The following is a 22,585-nucleotide window of genomic DNA, read 5'->3' as shown; positions in this document are numbered from 1 at the left end:
CTGTAACTTCTCCCATGTTTCTCGCATCTTTCTTCTCGCACTTTCCTCCCCGCTCCTCACTCTTCCCTCTGCCCTATTTTCCCCCTCTCTGCCTTGCATCTCAATAATATTAAAATTAATGAATGAAAGTGAAATGAAAATGAATGTATGCACCTCTTTGAAGTTCTTGTAAGTCACTCCCGATAAGAGGCATCAGGCAAATGCTTAAAAAATGTTTATGTAAACGAGGATCAAAGAAAACTACACTGAAAGCTATATTTGTCTGCAGTGTGTCATTTGGGTGGAAGAGAGACAGCGTTCATGGGGATGCATTTCAAATATTACCTTTAAATATCAGGCAGCCATTGACATCAGTAGCAAGATTGTAAATATTGTTTATCATCAGCAATACAGGAATGGACGAGTTTTCTGAAATGCATCTTCGAGTTGAAGAAGATGTTTCAGGGTTTTACGTCTGTGGGGTAGTATGTGGGTTGCCATAATGGGTTTTATGGGAACATTATTAAACTACATTTTGAGCGTAATGAATGATGTCTGTGAAGGGCAGGATTAATCTTCGAATGATCAAAGCACATTAAGCGAATTAACAAGGCCATGACTCAACTTTATAGAGCGGTGGGAGAGCCGAAAAAGGTACAATTTTATGATTAGAATGAGGTGAAAACTGAACATGAACAACCGCAACAAAACTGCTCAGCGCATTTGTTTTAATTACATTTCACCACACTGACAAAGGAGATAACATCGTCAGAAACTGAACAGGTGACTAACTAAGATTGCGACATCACCTTGTATCCAAATGTATTAGATGTACAGGCTGCTGCTGGTAGGAACAATTTACTGCCTATGGCACCTTTAATCTCCATGTACTCATGTTTTAGGCAGATGTTATAAATAACTGATTAGAGCTCTGTAATATTGCGCAGTAATTATTCAGAAATACTGATAAACTATTCATATCAAGGTTTCTAGGCCTTGTTTTGTTAAGGAGCTGCTACAGCACAAATACTTTACTTATTATTAATCACATATCACATATGGGAATCTATCATTCCTAATTACTGTATTTTAGGATTTAACTGTTTAAAGGACAACTCCGCTATAAAGCACTTTAAACCTGTGGGAAGACAGTGGGGTTGCTTTTGTGGGTCACATTTGTTTGTTGATGTCTTTCCTGAGTCCTGTGGATCTCACCAAACAGAGGTATAAGGTGACTGGTGCTGTTGGTTACAGCGCTTTTCTTGTAAACATGAGAGCCTGGGTTTGAGTCACAGCAGTGCCTTTTGTGCAGTGCAACACGACACACGCACGCACGCACACTCTCTCTCTCTCCTTCTCTATCACCCTTTTTCCATCTCTCTGAAAAGAATTGCCATTTCCTATGCACTTATGTGTCACTTCACGAACCCACGACCCCATGGCACTTGTGTCAGGTGGAGCATGGAACTAAGTGTTGTGACACACTTATTCTCTGAGGTTTTTCCTTGACCAGCTGAGGCTTGGATTGTACCTCATTCATAAGTTGCTTTGGACGAAGGCACGTGCCAAATGTGAATGTTATGAGCTCTCAGACGCAGCTTGATCAGAGTGAGCGATATTAGATCGTTTAGCAAATGCAAAAGTACGGCTTGGTGTTGATGTCAGCTCGCATGCTGATTATGTTGGGTTTTTTCCTCATAGATTTTGAGAGAAATCCACGAGAAATGTCAAAGTTGGTGTATCAATTAAAGCAAAATGCGACAACATGCTTTAGTGATTTAATAGTGAAGTAATCATGGCGTATACGAGGCATGCGACTGAAACAACCACAACTTCTCTCTGCTCCACTGGAGATAAGAAAATCTGTGGCAGATGAAAACATTAGATCTGTGTCACCCTATGAAACTCAAACTATCTCCAATTTGTCATTTGTGTAGTGTTGGCCTTGTGGGCTCATTTATTCATATGGGCTGGGAGCGCCCTGAGGTGGCCTCTTTCCAGAGAGTATTATCATCTACCCTATCAGATTTAGTAGATGTGCATGTATCCTGTTGTCCCAGGTTGATGGTTTTGAATGACACCTCATCACTGGATCTGTCAGCCTCCAAGTCGCATATTGTATTTGCAAGTCTTATAGCAGTAAAAAAAAAAAAAAAATGCTATCTCTAAATGGAATCCTTACCTGAACAGAATGAATTATGTCTTTTCTGAACATACTACATATGGAATAATCTACCGATAAAATACATGGAGCTCGAGAAAGGGCTGTCCAAGCGTGGGCCTCTGCAGCAGCACATGTAAAACAGCTGCTACGAACATGTGCAAGTACAGCATTACAGTGTACGCAAGTGCAGTTGGCTGCATTGTTGTAAATCTATGGATTCATGTATTCTGTAATATAAAAGAACTGTTGTGGGTGTGGATGGGAGGTCTTGGTCCTGGTGGGGGTAGTCACTCTCTAATAATGTGTGTTTAATAATATGTGTATCTTTCCACTTTTTGAATTAATAACAATTTATGACAAAAAGAAATAGATATGCATTGAGCAATGCTCAAATTAATAATGTTTGGCACTTTGGGTAGACGGCACCGTCTGTCTAACCAAATGAACCAACTCTACAAATGCTACAATTCAAGGGAAACCTGATCACTGGTACTAGCCTTTATATCATGCAACACAGCTAAAAGATGCATTTAAAGTCTATATATACATATATATGCATACACACACACACACACACACACACACATATATATATATATATATATATACACCGCATGTGTTACTTTTTTGCTCACTCTTGCTACTTTCTGCACATCATCATAGAAATTCAGGCACATTCTCCAGGTATGAATAAAATATTAAACAAATGGGCTGATGCTGACATTTTCTGATCAGACATATTTCAAATGCATAGTCACCACTTTGAAACAAACTGCAATTATTCAGATCAAATAAAACGGAGTCTTAAATACACAGATTTGTCCATGCGAGATCCCAAATAACCCCACAGCACCGCCGGGTCAGACTGTGTAATGCACAGCCAATTGTGCACTAATAATGTGAAGTGAAATACACAGCAGTTATACAAATCAAAGTCATTAGTTTACACATGTACTGCAGCTTAACCTTAGAGGGACTCAGCCATACAATATGTAATATTAATGGGGTCAAATTGATTAACAGAGCCACACACAGATGAACAGAGATGAAAGATGGAGAAAGTGTACAGAGGAACAGCTGCTGCAGATCGATGTAACAACGTGCACACTGGGTTTGAAAAATAGAAAAGTATGATCCAATACAGGATAACAGTGGATCTCTGTACACATATGTGTGGAGGGATGCGTCTGTTTATTTATAGAGGGAAGCTTGGGTTAGAAGATAGAAGGGGATAAAAGAAGACACTGGAGAAAGGGGTAAAAGGGAGATGGCATGAATAATGGAGGGATCAAGCAAGAGGATGGCAGGGAAAGAGAAGAAAGAGAGAGGGGAACACAGAGAGAGCGAAAGGCAACCGCAGTGTTAGGTTTCTAGTCTATACCAACAGGAACTTTTCATGATACCCCACACATCCACGGAGCATAATATCAATACATCTGTTGTAATCATGTTTCAGATGACGTGCAAACAGACATGTTCACGATTATGGGTTCACATGTCGTGTCCCTGTTCTTTATCAGACACAAGCGGACGCACTCGCATGCACGAGAAAAAGCCAGTGTATTTATAGTAGGGCCGTTTCTCCTTCGAACAAGTTAATGCATTTTAAAAATCGAGAAATGGTTTTTAAAGCCCATTTTATTTATTTCTTTAACAAGTGGTACGAGGAAGAACCGTTCAAGGTTGGAATGATTATGAGGACTGAAAATATAATGGAATTCTGATATAGAAAACACAAGAAATGAATGATTTTGTTTTTAGAATGTATTCATAAATGCCTGTTAATACATGCAAAGTTAGCAAACAAGGTCAAAGAGGGTTTTCATGTTGTTGTGACTTCTGATCTTTGTCTTTCTCTATTTTATTTAATATTATATTTAAAGAATAAAAGCCATTTAAGAAAAATCTGCATATTTCACAGCTACAGTGCCACTCCTTTTTTCCTTCACTCCAACGTTCAGTGAAGTGGTGACGGTGGTGGGGTGGAGGTTCTCCCCCTCTATGACTGACTGTATGAATTTCAAGCTTGTTTCTTTGTCATTAAGGACGAGGAGATTTGTTGTTTTCTTTAAAATATCTGAGGCTGTTTGTGGTTCTTTCTTTCTTGCTTTAGAAGATTCCATGTTAAACTTCATTTTAGTATAGTTGTATCTTTTTATACTCTGTTGTTTTTACATCTTTGATGACACTAAATTGATTTGCCACTAAATCCCTGGATCCTGTCCGTAATCCTAATCACAGCCACTGATACCCCTTAACCTTAACCCTTTACCCTCAATGAATGAAGGATAACAGGATAAGACTTCAATCAAGATGGGGAATAAGTAATCAGTGTTAATAACATACTGTAACACCCTAACGGAGAAGAAAGTAACAAAATAATAATGACATACTGTAAATGCATTACCCCAAGTCAGCTGCAAAGCAGTTACAAATAGGACAAGGACAGCCTAATACTTTGCTAATCCCATCCTGGCTTACTACTGAACTAAATTGGACGTCAATGCACTCAATATATCGGATTGAGTTTCCCTGATAGGAATTGGTCAAACTTGTCTTGTTTACTATTGATCCTTGTCTTGATGTCCTCTGGGTTTTGTTTTTTTTTTAATTAGATGAAACATAAGAAAATGGTGAGAATGACATTGTCTATAATTTCACCATCTATATTTGTTCTCTCCTTTCTTTTTTAATGACTTTTTCCATTCTTTCATTTTTCTCCCTTCATTTCTGCTCAGCGTTACAGGGTGAATGTGGCCAAACAGGGTGTCTGCAGGGGCAGACGGGTTAAATTTAAGTCTTTTTAAATAACACATAGAATGCAATTTAATTTAAAGCGTGATAGCATGATAGACAATCAGTAGGGACGATATGACCTACAATTATAATTGTCCTATTATATAACATTTTTACGTCCCTACATTATGTAACCATACCCCTGAATGGTATAATTAATCAAATGAACGTGACCTGAACCCACATAAGCGTCAGAAAAGAGATTGATGGATTTACCAATTGAAAATAATGAATTCATTTAAGTGATTACAACAAGAAGAAGGTTCTATAATCAACACTTGTGCAGATGAGACAATGAGCAATAGTGACAGTGCTGCCTATAGATCTGATGGTGCTGAAGGAAACTCCACAAAAATAGGATTCAACAGTCTCCTGCACACATAATCCACTGTTGAACTTGACTGGCACCCACTTTTGGTTTACAGGTGTATAACGTCTCCCAAACACCCCCCAATCTTACTTACAACTAACATTGCTGCCTACACCAAACAGAAAAAATCTCACCTAATATGTGAATGAGACATTTGCAGTATTTTTAATCGAGCTGACCTGCATGTGCATGTTCGGACTGTGGGAGGAAATTCAAGTGAAAAAAAGAACGTGCACTCAGACATAATGTGTAAATTAAATACTTTATCGAGCTATTTTCTTAGTCATACCAGCAGTGCACACTTTGTAGGATAACAGCTGGAGTTTTCAAATGTCAACATAGTTTTCCTCAGATCATTCACAAACCTCACTTGACATCTCCATCAGAGCAGTGTGAGCACACTAGTGGCATTTTGCTTGAGTTAAGACCTAAACCTGTGTTATGAATTCCCATTGATCTAAAAGAATCATTTGTGATGGCCTGAAAATGTGTTCGGAATAATGTCACAATGTGGAGGAGTCGATGACTAATTAAATGAAAGCAATTTATAAATATTGATATTTGAATAATGAGCGATGTTATAGCTTCTCACAGCTGCTGCCACATCGGGAAGTCTGAGTTCGACACTACAGCTTAAAAGGCAGCTTAAAACATAGATATACCACGCTTGAATATTAAGCTTGTGCAAGCCCATGATGGAAGCTCAATCATTAATGAAGAGTTTGTTTGCTCATATATCATTGAGTGTTGTGGGATGCAATCCATCCACCATCTCTTGTCTCTTATCCCTACTTACCATCCAAATCCCCTCCTTTCCTTTCCTCTCATCCTCCCCTGTTTCTCTTTGCTCTGCTCCTCCCCCTCCTGCCCCACTGTCATCCCATCTAACCCAGTGCCTCTTCCCTTTCATCCTCACCTTTCTTCCTTTCCTCTCATTGACTACTTTTCTCCCCCTCCCGTCACTCTCCATCTCTCACTGTGTGTCATGTGTCTTTTTAATTACTCTTCCCTGGATGTGGAGCTGGGAAGGGAAGGGGGCAGTGGACGATTGACGATGGGGGAGAGGAGGGAACTGGTGGTGGGGATGGGAGTGGGGGCGTGTCGCAGGATAATTAAACATCGATTTGGAACGATGTGAAAACAGCAACAAGACGCAAAACAAGGGGATTATGGGTCAGGCAGCCGATGGCGTTCTGCTGAGCTCTGCAAATATCAGGGAGAGGAGAGGGAGGCAGAGCAAGAAGGATATGGAGGGAGGGGGAAATGGGGAGGGTGAAACTGCAAATAAAAGAATACAAAGAGGAAAATAGAACAGAAAAAGCAAAAGCGCATATAAAAAGAGAGAACCCTGAGTGATGATGAAGCCAGAGTGAAAGAGAGTTGGAATGAGGCAGCAAAAACACGGGGACAGAGCAAAGAGGGAAAAGTGGATATAGGAAAGTGATACAGACTGAATGAGAGGAAAGTGAAAAAAAAAAACATAAACTGGGGGACAAGAAAGAAACTTAGAAAAAGCTTTTATGAAGAAGGAAGAAAGAGAACAAAACTGCAGATGTGAGAGAGAGAAAGAAGGATAGATGGCTAAATAGACCATGTCATCAGTGTCTTTGAACTTAACCTCTATGATTTGACTCATTAGTTCTGCATTTAATTGGCAAGAATGCAGCAAGTACCAGTGATGCACAGGCGTGTGCGTGTATGTGTGTGTGTGCACGTGTGTGTGTGTGTGTGTGCGTGTATGTGTGTGTGTGTGTGCGTGTGTGTGTGTGTGTGTGTGTGTGTGTGTGTGTGTGTGAGGACAGTCATTCGTCATTAGGCCCTTAAGCTCATAAGTACATACTCAGTGAATCATTCAATTTAACGACAGTGACCTACAGCAAACTGACTGCTCATTGCCACCAGTGGCTTTGTGCACACGAGCGTGCATGAATGTGTGTGTGTGTGTGTGTGTGTGTGTGTGTGTGTGTGTTTGCATTATGTAGGGGCAGATATGATGTTTCAGTTTGGTGATAATTTGTTTACTCTCATTCATAGCAAGAGCTTAACTTGAATTTCAATGGTAAGTCCATAACTGATAGTGGTAATTGTTGTAACAATATTTGTATATAGTTGCACATAAAGTTCTATCGGGTTTTTTCCATAGGAGGGACTAGGAACATGTACATGTCTGACGTGAAAACAAAAAAAAAACATTATCACCAGCTTCAGTCCAAAAATGCTGGTATCAGCAGTGCTTTAACAACCCTTTAACTCTCATCCTACCAACTGGGAAAAACGCACTGTACAACCATCAGAGCAAAATGCAAAAAAACAAAAATATACTTTAGGATATGAAATCTGTGTCAGCTGCATCAGTGTGTGTCTCCTTCAAAGTGACTGACAGAGTGGCCCTACCCCCCTCTGATAGGGTGCAGTTCTTTATAGGACCCACGGCAAACATAAACTCGATAAATAGCACTGGGGTCTCCAAGGACCCCAATATATTGGTATTTTTAACAAGCACTAATTAAATTTGAACAGAAAAACAATGATATGAAGTCATTTGGAACAAAGTGTTTGACAAAGTCATTAACAAGTGGAATAACAGCACAAAACACCTGTGAGATAGCTCTGGGGTCTGTGGGTACCCCAGTCGGTAGGATCAGGGTTAAAATGCAAAACATCAAACCTTCTTCTGCAGATGAGCATGAAAGCAGCCGTCAGGCTCTAAAAAACAGTTAGAAATTATTAAAGCAAGCTGCTGCCACACACTGCGGCCGAAACCAGTAGTTTATCAGCCAGTGTTTTCATGAGCTACCTAAGATATCATTTCCCATTCCAAGGTCAAACGCATGTCGCTGGATCTGACTGATTAAATTGTAATTTAGAGCGCAACAGTGCTAACCAAGACTAACTGACTATCCATATCACACAGTCTGTCACAGAATGTCTCTGTGATTTGTTTGTTCAGCTCCGTTGACGCCAGAGTATTTTACTATCGACAGATGGTGCCTCTAAGCTTGACCTGTAAACCTATTAATTTGACAGAAGGGACAAATATATATATATGTATAAATAAATCAATACATAATAAAAAAAAATATCAATATTATCTGTCAATATTGTGGAACTCAGCAGTTTTGTCCTTTGAACCTTCTTTGGATCAAAAATGAATACAGAGAATAAAATCTTTCAGTTTATCTCTGTCTGCTTTCACACACTCATCCTCACTCTAATACAATATTTAGGTTATAAGCAGTGGATAGCATTGCAAATAGCCCACCATTACATACAAAATTCTGTATTAATTTACAGTCTGTTCAGTCAATGTTGATTCATAAATTGAAGTAGGTGTTTTCTCCACCTGCATCAGTACACATAAAACAAGGGTATGATTGAACATAATACGCAAAGACACATTTTCTCACATTTCACTTCTTTTTTGGGTGCAATGTTTCCAAAATACTCAATTTGAACTGAACAAAATGTTACCAGGTAACCAGCGTGCTTCAGTGAAACTAAAAATAAGCTAAATTGAGTCATAAGTAATACAACAGGAACTCCTTGACATTTTCAGCGATGATAAAAGATTTACGCAGAACTCTCACTTAATGGAAACTGCTTATGACTAGCAGGTTCAGTGATTTGTGAAGTTGTGAAAAACACATAAGAAAGAAGTAGAAATAAAGACTGACATCATTTGATTATTAGCATATATATTTGTATATACACTGTTTCCCATAAAGTTGGAATAAAATGTTTTTTACCTCTTCTCATGAAATGATTGTGACAATGTGATTTATTCTTGATAAATAAAGTGTATATCTTCTCAACTTAAAGATCAAACTCTTCCAAACACATCACAGTGAAACTTAAACCACAATTAACCTTTGCAAACTGTGTATTCAGGCTTTAGCAAAATTGGGGGTATTGAACAATTATTCCAACTTTATGGGCGACAGTGTGTATGTTTTCGTGGTGGTACATGTTTTATTTTTCTTTTTTTTAATTTCTTATTCATTTTATATTTCATTTGGGGCTATTAACTGTAACCATCATCGGATATGGATGATAAACAGGCTCATAAATGGACAGATACACATCACACTTGAACAAGCTTGTTTACGCTTCATATACTGCAAAGGTCAAAAGAATCTATGTAAGACTACATGCATCTACCTCTCCCTCTACTCAACAATTCAACTCTCAACTCACCCACCAACACACATTCGCACACTCACACATGCATAAATGCTATTTGTGCACTGACTTTGTTTCTGTCGTGTTCCAGATTAATATTGCTTGACTATTAATTCGGTAATTAATTCACCATTATCATGCCAACGACTCGAATGGGTTTCAGCCTTCTGCATGTACTACATGTACTGAGCTTTACATTACTTCAGAAGAGAATAGAAGGTAGTCTAGAGAATTAAAGAAAAAAATAAACTTTTCCCTTTCCAATTTGTCCCAGGCTGTGAGGGAAAAATAGCCCTGCCTATTGGAGCTACAACAGGTTTGATATGTATTAAAATTGAGAAAAGCTTTTCATCATCCATGTAATGATGTGTTAATAACACGATAAACACACAATGAGCACAGCATCTTAGAAAGCACCTAAAGTTAAAATTTGCTAAACAGGCATAACAGCAGTTATCTATTGCTCCTGATCTCAGTTTTATTAATGCATGTTTACAGCTATTATATCCTGACTTATATTCTGCTGGTCTGTTCAGATTTTATGCCTGCGAGTCCATTATCCAAAGAAAAGGTAGAGAGGCCAGAAGCATCAGGTAACAGTAATGTTCTGCAGTGTGTGTGTGTGTGTATGTGATTTAAAAAGGTTCACATTGAACTCTTTAAACTCGCACAATCAAAAAAAGTATCACATATGTGCTCAAAATACACTCATTCATACCTGATCTAGAGCAAAGTGGTGTGAATTAGGAGAAAAGTCAAAGGTGTGAGCTTAAAAGTAGGTTTTGAAGAGACACTGTATCTATTTTCAAGAAGTGTGAGTGTGTGTATCATAGCGCTTTGCACTGATGGCAAAGGTTAATGTTCTACAAATGCACCTTAAAACCCTGTCATGCACCCACACCAGACTTTACTGTAAGTGTGTGCTTTGTGGAGTGGGCACCTATAGTCTGAACGCTGCCACATCACATTGCAAAAAGCTCTGTACGTATGAAAAAAGTAATTTAGCATGTTGCTAATATTTAATGTAATTCATTGGTAAGATTGTTTAAATTTGTCAGTACAGATGAACTAAATCTTCTTCTTGCAAACGCTGAAGCACATTTCTTTGACGTCACTGAACGAGTGTAAGCTATACCAGAAAGCAGTCACACCACTGCAAGATTATATGTAAGAAATTAAATGACTTGAGTGAATGATTTTTGAAGTGCAAGGCTCATCTTGGTATTCCAGATGGTTTTGCTTATGAAAAATATTGACCAAATGCAGTGTACTTACTGTAAACAGGTGATATGCAGCGCTTATTCTACAGCTGCTGTTGCAATTTTATTCCTCAAACAGGATGCTCTGATTGGCACATCTCAACTCTGCCAAGTCAGATTGCTGACATTGCAATATGTTGAAGCAGAAGCCATCCATTAGGTGGTCACACACTCACACACACAGAGAGAGAGAGTGAGAGAGAGAGAGAGAGAGAGAGAGAGAGAGATCGACGTTCAGGACACTTAGAGAGGCCTCCTGCCGAGTTCAGTTGCGATTGATGGCACTAAAACTGACATTGGGTTTTGGCTAATACACCGCTGCCAGCTGGTCCAGTGTGCACACGCACAAACACTCATTGCACATGTGCACACAAACACGCTTGAATAGGCATTGATTATATTAGTCAGGGGGGTTTGAAGAGCATGTCTCAGACACAGGGTTAAGTAATACACTGCAGACCGATGGCTTACAAGTACATACACACACACACACACACACACACACAGTCTTGGTACTATAATGGCATTGATTGGAAGTAGTCATGGGGTTTTGAGACTGCGTCAGAGAGCCCTCTGTATGCTCAGAACTCTTTAGAAAATCTCTGGACTATTGGTGGTCTTTCTAAAGTGGAAATGCCTCTAAATTGAGCTGCCTGCTTGAATAAAAGTTAAATAAAAAAGACACCAAGGGCAGTGTATAGCTCAGACAATGCTGCGGTCTGGATGCACTGGTTGGAGTAATTTTTACAGTGGAGAAATGAAATCAAGAATTGCAGCAAATATCATGCAGTGAATATAGAATGCATTCTATGTGCTATTTTTCTAACTCATCACTTTGAAGTAAATGTTGATCGCGCAGTGTAACAGCTATAGAAAAATGACACCATCAGCGCTAAGATTGGTTCCCTATAAGCCTCGATTTTACTGTGCAAGTGTGTCCGCCATTGAGCACAATCTCCTGGGAAAATGAAGGCTTGATCTGCAGCATAGAGTAAGTGTGACAACCGTTATGCACCAGATTGCCATTCAGATGGCATTCTTTGTAATTAACCAGTAAATAATACAACCTGTTAAGCCGGGCTCACACTACAGGCCTATTTCTTCCAAATTCACCCATCCCAACAATAACATCAGAGGATAAATCTGGTCTGGTACCTTGGTTGGTACTGATATTCAGCTTAGACTGGTTATGTGAGGGGTTTACAAATCCAATCTAAAACCTCCAAATATGCAGACTCAGCAGCACCACCCTGATAATTAGGATTCACAATCTGGATAATTACATCGAAACAACGTTAAACATCCTCGCCCAAACATTAAACTGGGGACACACTACAAGATTTTTTGCCAGATTTTACCCACGATTCCCCGTTGGGCGAAGTCTGCACTAGTCTGCACTAGTTGGGGACCGTCAGCATGGTTAGTGCAAGAGGGGTGAAGACGCAAATCTGCAAGTGTGTGAGGGCAACAGACCCGACCTGACCTCAGTCGCAGTCAATCAAACATGTTTGAATTTCTTGAGCCTAATCTGGACGCAGTCGGGTAGTGTGAACTGATTAACACCCCAACTGCAAACACGTGTTGCTAACAGCCAATGAAAAAGAGAGGGTGGGACACAGGAAATAGCGTCAGAAGACAACAGAAAACTGTTATTGGCGGTTGGCAAACAACAAATTGATGCATTACCGCCACCAACTGGCATGTTTGTTTACCCCTTAAACTGTCGCCCTCGCAAGAGTTTGTGCGAGAGTTTGATGCGTTCAGTTGGCTTTAGTCGGTTTGACAAATCATGTAGTCTGTGATCCGTCATCAGGCGCAGTTGTTAAGCGTGTGATCCCCAGTCTTTCAGTCGTCATACAAAAATCTGCTGAAACCAGTCTGTTAGTGTGTACTCCTAGTCTTTTCAAAATCTGTAGAGACTGTGAAAGTTGTGTAGTGTGTCCCCAGCTTTAGTTAGCATACTACTGTTGACAGATATAACTGACAGTTAAAATCTCTCTTCCAGTTCTCACTGAATAATAGACAACCCGTGGTGAGCGCATCTCTCTGACCAGACTTGTTTAGTCTTCTGCTTTTGCTTTTTTCTCACTGCAAAGCATTAGCGAGTGGCACCATCTCCTTCTCCATTTTATTTGCATCTGCTTCCCTGTGACGTCAAATGGGATCATTCAAGGTGACCCATCGCTCTCTTTGGCACAAAAGTCTTCATCATATCCTGTCTGTGATGCACCATTATTTTGTAGCATGCGCATGTTTGACATTAGAGAGAAGAATCTGTGAAGATCCTCCTTATGTGTAGAATGCAACAATGTCGATTCAATAAATTCAATTCAAAATGTTCAATATTGGTTAGGATTTTAAAACTCCTGCAGCGTGAGTCAGCATTAATGGTATTAGCCATGTTGTTAATGCTAGTGTTAGCAGATGGCATTTTTTTCTATTTGTTCAGAAAATACCACAAACTGCCAACTATGTTTACTCTGCCTTGGGTTTGTAGTTGAACTGGGATGCTTTGGTTGTTTCTTGCTTTGGAAAATAGCCATGCTATTAGCGGTAAAATTAGCTGCTAGCAACATGGCATTCTTTGTACTTCAATAAATAACACATGAGCAGATGTTGCCTTCATCACAGCTTTGGGATCTGAGTTTTCTTGCGGTAGGCCTTTCCAAAATGAGCAGTGGTAAAAGTTACTGTATTCTGTTATGATCAAGGAGTTGATAAGCAGACAGATGGTTGAATATTTAAAGATACCAGTCTGGTTGTTTTTGCAACAGTGGTATAAATACCACTTGAAAACACTAGGGGGGGGAAATTGTCCACTGAAACTATAATGTGTATGACATGCAACGTACATGTAGAGGCTCTCATCAGCACTTGTGTTACAAAGCAATCTTCCCACTTTCTAATTACAAAGAGGGGACACACTTCTATGCTATCAATTCTAATCAGTAGCACTGAGGCGTCAAAGAATATGATATGGATCCGTTTTACGGATAGGCTATGCTGTTTGATGAAACAAATGGAACAGAAATAACCAATATAGAACTAAATGATTGTGTTAAGCTCAAATGGCCTCTCCTTGCAACACTAATATAATGTTCCTATTTCCTCTCTTCTCTGCTCCTCAGCAGTACCACCTCCTCCTTTCTCCTCCCCCACCTCTTCTTTCTTCATGGCATTTTGCCTCACCCCTCCTAATGGATATTGACCAAAGAAAGACAGAAGAGAGGAACTGTGCACACATGCACACAGACACACTCAGGGCTGCTTTTTTTCCTTTTACTCAGAATAGAGCTGGTGCAATGACGATGGCTTCTAATGGATTTTAATCTCATGATGCCTTGTGATTCCACATATGGTAATAGAGCCATGATTCAGCCATGATCTTATGCGATTAAGTACGATTACAACATGGTATTTTTTTAAGGCACACATTTTTCAGCACCAGCTGATATGATTTTACAGGATCAAAAGGAACTGGAGCAGACTGATCGATTTACAGCCTTTAATTGTGTATAAGAGACTAACTTCATCAGAGACAAAGGTGTGAAGATAAGGAAGAATTGAGAAAACATGACAAATTCAGGTCTTCATTATGAAGTATCTGTTCTTCCTGGACCTTTATCTTTGTAATTGTAACATAAGAGATGTCTGTGTTCTCTTACTTCTGATATCCTTTTAGGGGTGTGGCACATGACTATGTCAATATCTGCCCATACATTCACCATCCAATAGATGTGAAATCCTGGTTGACCAATTATTCACCCACAATTCTACACTACACATGTTGTCTGCCTCATGATGATCTGTCTCTGATGAAGACATAATAGTGTTCAAATGCTAATATGCATAATTATAGGCTGTAAGCCGATCAGTGTGCCCCAGGTCCTTTTGTCCCTGAGAAATTTGCCGTTCTTGAACTGATAAGCACCTGTCTGAACTGTATGTCGCTGGAAGAACCTCAGCTGATATGATGTTGCTTGTTTTCATGGCGCCAATACATTAAGATGTTCGTGAATGAAAAGTCTTCAGTGCAAATAAGCATTACAAAACTTCAATATATCTACCTACCTGCTTGAACATGATCTTGTGGATCAGGAAGCATGAATAGACATAGGCAAATCAGATAAGATTAAGATTATGCTACAGTGTATCAAATGCATCCACATGTTTTCTCTTATGAAAGGCAAACATGTCCCACTTTTACATTGTGCTGTACCACATTCTTTAAGTATGTTATCTCTAGTGTCTTCTCCTCTTTTGTTTGTCAGCGGCTAGGTTCTAGGCTAGGATCTATGTGAAGGTCTTGTATTTTATTGTTGTTGTAATCCATTAGGTTTCAGTCGTGGTTGATTTGGTGACACTCATGGTTATTGTGATAATAGAAAGTTGGGTTTAATGGTGCAAGCAAACACTCCTAAAGCAGCTACTTTGTCAAAAATAAAACAGCAACTTGTGTGTCTGTTTGCAGTGCAATCAAACAAACACATTGTTTTAACAAATAAGTCAAAAATAATTGCGACCATGATCTGATTTCATTCTCCACATGGTGCAACTAGTGTTCAGCACAAGTGCATGATACAGTAAAGTTGGTTACCGAGGAATGGGAAATATGCAGCCTGTCATCTGCAGCTCTTCATCTAAAAGCTTCAAGCGGTGTTTTTTTTGTGACATTGTTCCCTTACTCAACATTGGGCGCAAACATAACCATTGCAATGTTTTGTGGTTGCATTTTTATGAATGACTCCTGACAGTGATAACTGTGCTTTCCTGTGGCTGCGTCACAATAAAAGCCATCCTGTATGAGCTGAACACTTTTATTGTGAAGCAACAGCAGACGGAATTTATGTTTGCATGACTTCATACAAATATTATAAGTTAAAGGAAGTGAACAGAAAACAGTGAGGCAGATATTAATGCGATACAATTTACTGGATTACATGCATGCATGCCTCGTGCTTAGTGAGGCAATCTGAATCGAGCACAGGAGTGGTGGATTCTGCCACTGACAATAGAAACTACTATATGGAGGATTACTGGATGTAAACATATGGAATCATTGTTGCAGATAACCATAAATAGGATAAAATATAAGGCTTAATTTCATTAAAATCTTGATTATAACTTCAAATTTAGGGCCAGGTATTTGGAGCACAGTTGTTAGACTGGTCATTCAAACTGACTAATAATATTTTAATACATTTGGAAATTAGTTACTTCAGCAGCTATTGGTTCTCTAAAATGTAGATAAAAGCATTGAGATATTGTATCAATATCACGTGCACACAGATGTATAGTACTGACAGTTCTGCTTTAAAACGTGTGGCTCAAAGTTCCACAGCTACCCACACAAAACACATGAACGTATCTACACATAATTATATCTGACAAGTAAGGAGTGGTTTTGTACCTGCCACTGTGGGCCACTGTGCCCACTAACTACATCAAACCTTGAACGGGCAGGTGCAGATGGACCGTTGCTATGCAAGAGAATGGTTGCCATGCTAAGAATTGTAAGACGCTACTTGTTTCCTGCAGTTAGATGAGCTGTCTGAATAAACAAGTGTCTTCTCTGGCTTAGAAATAACATCATAATCTTTAAACTAAACTTTCCAGTAGAGCCCCCCCATTTCCATATCGCACAGTGTTGGCTTTTCACAAATTAAAAGGAACTGTCTGATTCTGCTATCAGCACGGATGGATTTGACATATTCTATCATACGGTCTTCTTTCAAGAATTATTTTCTCCCAAGGGACAATTTTAGCTGCTGCTCAAGAGTAAAAAGGGCAAGAAGAACTAAATTGGTTATCAGAATATTCTGTTGGGCAATTTTGATTTGAAGACAGTGTGATAAATTTGGCCATTGCATTTGCACCTCTGAAATAATGATATCAATAAATAGTCTGCGGTACTCATCTGTGATATTATTACAGCCAACTGACATTCATTACCTAGAAGATTTCCCTGACATGTTGTCATGGCGACATCACAACATATGACAATTTTGTGGAGAACTGAAAATAATCATGGCTTTACCAGGCTTTCTGAGAGATTTAGGCAATACTGTTGCAAGTGGCTTGGCTTCTGAGTTTCATGCACAGGGTCACAAATCTAACATATTCTCACTGTAGTTCTATGATTAATATGACACGCCACAAAATGACCTATTTAAATGCTGTGCGGTAAATGCACCTCATTTCAATGATAACATTATTATGATTCTGTGGCTGCTATCACACCACGATCAAGAAGAATTACGACTATACTTTAAACTGCTCCTACTATCCATTGAAATTCTGTGGGTGTTCATTCCCATTTTATTTAGACTCAGGGTGACAGCATGCTGCATGTGCAGTAGCATATTGTGCACACATAGCAGAAAACTTACCTGTTTATTTTGGGCAACTTTTGAATAAGACAGTCTGTCTTTTCTCAATTGAAACGTTTCATTATACTAAATGCTATAGCGGTTTGATAGTCACTACTTTAAGTAATGGCAGTCAGTCAAATCTGATAACGTGATGACAACAAGTAAATAAATGCTCTAGTCAAGTCTAACCAAACAAAACATGGAAAATGCCATATTTATAGAGCCATGTTAATATCAACAATGAATCAATGTGACAACAACATCAGCACATCAGTGCAGCACTGAAGCAAACTGACAGACAACCACTAAGACATTTTCAACAGTTACAATCGTCACATTTGGCCCAGGCGTCCTTGCATTCAGTGAACACGACAATGGCTTTGCTCCACTACAGATGTCTTTATCATCTCAGTTGATTAGACTTTTACGACTGAATGACTGGCTAATCTCCATTTGTATCATCTATCATCTGCTCTCATCCTCATAGCAGCGGCTGATGTCTCCTTATTAACTTGCACACAATTGCGCACACATTCACACACACACACACACACACACACTCTGGCATAGCTGTGCTTTCTACTGATACATCCAAAAAGATTCATAGAAGTCACCATAAATACTGTGTCATAGAAGGAAAATTAAATAACACAGACAGAACACACATTGACACTGTAGATAGACAGACCTGTAAACCAGTGTGTCATCTCCAGAGCTGTTGTACTGGACCTGGAACATCCTGACTCCAGTTGAAGGAGTCTGACTGCTCCATCTAATGAGGGCAGAGTTTCCTGTGAGTTCCACCAATGAGACCCTCCGGTCTGCCCCTCTTGTCTCGTTGTTCGGCAGCGCAACCTTGGAGGAGGTTAGGATGTCAGAGGGAGCAGGCTCAGAGGACGGGTCGCGACTGCGGCTTGTGCTGTTTGCCAGATGAGGCATCGCTGTGACAAGTAGCTCCACCCTTCCTGTGGATTCACCTGCTGCGTTGGATGCAATGCAGGTGAAGTTTCCTGAGTCCTTCAGGGATGTTACATTGATTTCCAGGCTTCCATTGGGGAAAACCAAAGTTCTGAAACAAAGTGAGATGTATAATAAATCAATCAATATATTAACTGAAATCTAAAGTAACAAACAAACAATAAGTAACAAACAGATACAGGGAGCTTTACAAATGTTCAGGCAGTAAGAGTTTTTTTTCATTCTTAATTCCTTTCCCTCTAATCCTTATTTTTTCATTTTTCCTCTCTGAGTCACATCTGCTGGAGCTTAGCCAATCAGATAGGATCCAATTATAATTCTCTCCAGTGAAGACTGCAACTTGGGTTGGCAAAGTAAGACCTTCATATGAAAATGGGCCAGGCCATTTTGCACCCAATTCATTTCAATGTAGAAGGAGTAAGACTGATTCACTTCTGGTTACAAAGTCATCCACCATTAACCACGGTCAATTTAAATGTAAAAAGCAACACCCCACTGGTTCACGTCACCTAATCATGTAAGCCCTCCCTCTCTGTCACCCACACAGACGCCTTGTTCTTATCATCCCATTTAGTCACATCAGTACTTTGCCATCTTCCACCACCAGCATCCACCCAAACTCTATCCAAAATCAATGCAATGACTGCCAGACTGAGAGGCTATGTTGCTGACTGATTGTGGGCTTCATTGCTATGAGTGTAAGCATTAACTGAAATGGTATTTGCCCAAAATCCTGACAATGCTTCATATCCATAATCTAGCCTTTTATGATCAAAATTCTGTCAAATGTGTGTAAGAAAGGAATCAAAGGGTTCATATTTCAAAACGTTTTTTTCACAACTGACAACTATTGTATATGCAAAACCATAGCTAGGAACCCACATATTTGACACCTATGCCAACCTGATTACCAGATGGAGATTTAAGAAAGGTGTGACCTCAAAAAACCACCTCCTGATCTTGACTCAGGAGGTGGTTGGCCCACACAAGTCATGCTTACTCCTTACTACTACAGCCAAGACAAAAAAAAAACTGTCTTGCTGTCTTTATGACTCGGTTGCACATTGGCACATAGCACCGAGCTGGAACAGTGCAGGGAGGAACATTTAAACAACCCGTCTATTGCACCTGCCAACTGGGATGCCAGGTTTCTGACATCACTGAAAGTGGAATGGTGCTCTCAGAGGAAAAGTCATATTAATTGCCTTTAATTTTGAGAAACTGTGCAATCTATAAGCAATCTAAATAATTTATTGTAGATCAAACTACACTACAGAGCTGTACAGAAAGAGTGTCAGTACCTGGAGCCATTAGATATGAGTCGGCCTTCGGGGCTGATCCAGTGGACTTCAGGCTCCGGGTCACCATTTGCTTTACACTTCAGGCTGGCAGGCTGGCCTTCCATGGCAACTGTATGAGGTGACTTACGGGTCAGAACTGGTGGATCACAAATAAACTCCTAAGGGGCAAAAAAGGAGAAGGTCATACTTCAGATTTTTTTTCCAAATCCAAATTATTTTCTGTGATATGCTTTTTCTTTTTAATTATTAAAGGTCTATCTTGGTTTCAAGGTCATGAGATGACCTTTTTCCCAGTTACACGAGTTAAAATCTCAAAATGTCACCTCTTCTGGTATTGTCCAGAAATACTTGGCACTCAGGTCAGGGGGAGAGGCGCATGTCTCGAGGTCATCTTCTCTGGTCAGTCTTCTCAACCACAGAAGTTCACAGTTACAGTGAAGGGGGTTGCCACCAAAACTCAACACCAGGGATGAGAGGGGGGAGCCTTTGGACTTGGCATAAACTGGGATTCTCAGGAACAACGGATCTGGGGGAATTTTTTTCAGCTTGTTGGACGTCATGTCTAGCCTGTGAAAGAACAGGGTATGGAGGAGATGAGGGAGAAGAGGAGTGGGAGGAATACAGAGACATACAAATTACCATTGGATTAACAGTAATTTATTCAGATAATCAAACCAGCCAGTGCATCTATAAATTATTTATCTCTTCACACATCATCCACTCTTTCCTCCATCCTCTGGCTATCCACTTACCTGGCGAGTTTGTGTAGGTTGGTGAATACCCCTTGGGGAACATTTTCTATGAGGTTATGATCCATATTTAATGTATTGACATTGGTTAAGCGCCCAATTGTATCCCAGGGCACCTGGGCAAGGTTGTTGTAACTGAGGTCAAGATCCTCCAGTGTGGACAGGAAGTCATCAAAGGCATGGGGAGATATGGAGTGGAGCTGGTTGTTGGCCAGGATCAAATGACGAAGGTTGGTCAGGCCTTTGAAATGGTCATCCTGGTTGGTGAAAAAAATTAAAATGCTTTGAGTAGCTACACAGTAATATCATCAGCATATATCTGTCATTGTAGCAATGTAGAGTATTCATTACCCACTCATCCGACCTTAAACTTTATTTGTGTTTTATTGCTCTAAAGCTTCTGTTTATCAGTCCATCTAACTATTCATTCAAATACACCATCATTAATCCATCCAGCTGACCATCCATCAGTCTTACCTTGATCACAGTTAATCTATTAGAGTCTAGGTGGAGTGCTCTCAGTCGCCGCAGGTCACTGAAAGCTGAGGGAAGAATCTGACTGATTGTGTTTCTGGACAGGGTCAGATGTAGCAGGCTGGTCATGTTAGCAAAGTCCTTTCTTCGGACAGCTGGGAGCGAGCAGAGTAAACACAAAGAGAAACTCAATCAACTACGTTCTAAGTAACCAAATATATTACATTTGCACGGAGAAGTTCGGAGATGCATATCCACCAAATAGGTTTAACAGCATAAATATGTAATATGTAGTAATATGTAGCTTTTTATAAAACCATTTAATGAGATGGAGCAAGTTGCTTGAACACACTACTATGATCACATTTATCACAGCGACCTTTTGACTGCTGTCATTATCTTTCTGGACCCCGTGACAGCAGTCTGTTTTTTAGCTTGTATGTCTTTTGTTTTGGTGAACCACTGAATAGAATTTCTTTAAAGTCAAGCCTGGAAAGATTAGGCAGCTGCCTTGGTGGGAGCTAATGAGAATCCAGATTAAAATAAAAGGATAAAGCAACACTTCAGTTCTTAAAAATAAGTACTTTTCAAAGTATCCCAGAGAATTCTTTGATATAAGGATGAGATGAATCATGAATGAGATTTGCTAGAATGAACCACAAAACAAAAAAGTTGAAAGTATGAAACTTATATCGAGGCTCAGAAGGACTATTACTTATTGTCATGTAGAGTCCAACATAAAAGAGGTATGACTTAAGCCAATATTTGTTTTCAGTGGTATCATACTCTGCATGCACAAGCAATTATAGCATGTTGTTACATTCATGTGACTCCACATACACCAGTAACTGTGTTCAACGTGCCCTTTAAATTTCAACTGCATATTTAACCTTTCACTTCAGTGCTCTTTTGCTGTGACTATGCCCCTGTTCCACTGCTTAGTATCAAAACACTGTGGTCCCATTCTATAGTGTAGCACTATATCAAGCCTATGCCAAACCGCGCATACATCTGTAGGCATTGATCGTAAGTTTCCCGTGGTTGATGTGGATGAACAGACTGCACCATGCAAAATGTGTTAATCCCTGCTTTTATCGATGGCAAAATGGAATACAGGACAGACTATGTTACCTGTAATAAAGTTCTCTTGAAGCCGTAGCTCCACGGTCCGCCGGTCAATGGCGGCAGGAACAAACAGCAAGCCTGTCTTGGAGCAGAGGATAGCGAGCGACGGAGAAAGGCTCTGGCACATACAGCGTTTCGGACACGGCTGTCCCCTGCATGCTGCTGCCAGCAACAGCAAAGAGAACCAAAGCCGTTCCATTATCCTCCCCTGGGAACCGGGCAACTAGAAGACAGAAGGAAATGAGCAATGAATTGAAGTAGATCCGCAGACAGTATCTCAAGGCAAGGCAAGTGGCTGGAAGTGGCAAACATCAGAGTGAATCACTGACCTACAAAGAAAGCAAACTGTTTAAACATATAAGCATTTTTGAATATGTAAAGATCCATGTAAGCTCAACAAAATGAGAGATTCTACTGTAATTTACAGTATGATTATCTTTAGTACTAGACATTTGTGAAACACGAACAGCACTTATCAAGAGACTACAATCCACATAGTGTGATTTAGAAGTACACATTTCCTATTAAATGTAAAAAGCACTAAATTGCTTTGTTCCAGAATACAAATATAAATGCTATCTTTGGCAGCAGGGTAAATTGGCTATCATGGTAACTGCAGCACACTCAGTGTGGCTGAGGTGATGAACTTTGTCGCCTCATCTAAAACTGTGGTCTTGTATACACGGTTTTAAACGTTTAATATTGCACCAAGCCAAGTTTACTCCAAAGAAAAAAGGCAATGAGTAATGGCATAATCTCTCTGCGGTCCAATATTTCTTTTCATTATTATTTGCCTTTTCATGCTGAGCCACATTGAAATCGTTCCTGTCTATGCCTGTA

General features: G+C 39.7%; 1 protein-coding gene across 1 annotated transcript in view; it reads right to left on the bottom strand.

Moving 5' to 3' along the window:
* LOC139199943 (leucine-rich repeat and fibronectin type III domain-containing protein 1-like protein) overlaps nt 1–21,944 on the bottom strand; it is a 59,682-nt gene extending 37,738 nt beyond the window's left edge. Inside the window, exons 1-6 of the mRNA XM_070829151.1 lie at nt 21,752–21,944; nt 20,624–20,775; nt 20,150–20,403; nt 19,721–19,964; nt 19,398–19,555; nt 17,807–18,187 (exon numbers count right to left, since the gene is read on the bottom strand). Coding sequence (XP_070685252.1) covers nt 17,807–18,187; nt 19,398–19,555; nt 19,721–19,964; nt 20,150–20,403; nt 20,624–20,775; nt 21,752–21,944 — 1,382 coding nt within the window. The remainder of the gene's footprint in view (nt 1–17,806; nt 18,188–19,397; nt 19,556–19,720; nt 19,965–20,149; nt 20,404–20,623; nt 20,776–21,751) is intronic.
* Between the last annotated feature and the right edge of the window lie 641 nt (nt 21,945–22,585).

This window comes from Pempheris klunzingeri, chromosome 4 (genome assembly GCF_042242105.1).
Source record: "Pempheris klunzingeri isolate RE-2024b chromosome 4, fPemKlu1.hap1, whole genome shotgun sequence".
Taxonomy (NCBI): domain Eukaryota; kingdom Metazoa; phylum Chordata; class Actinopteri; order Acropomatiformes; family Pempheridae; genus Pempheris; species Pempheris klunzingeri.
This window is presented reverse-complemented; position numbering and strand designations above follow the sequence as displayed.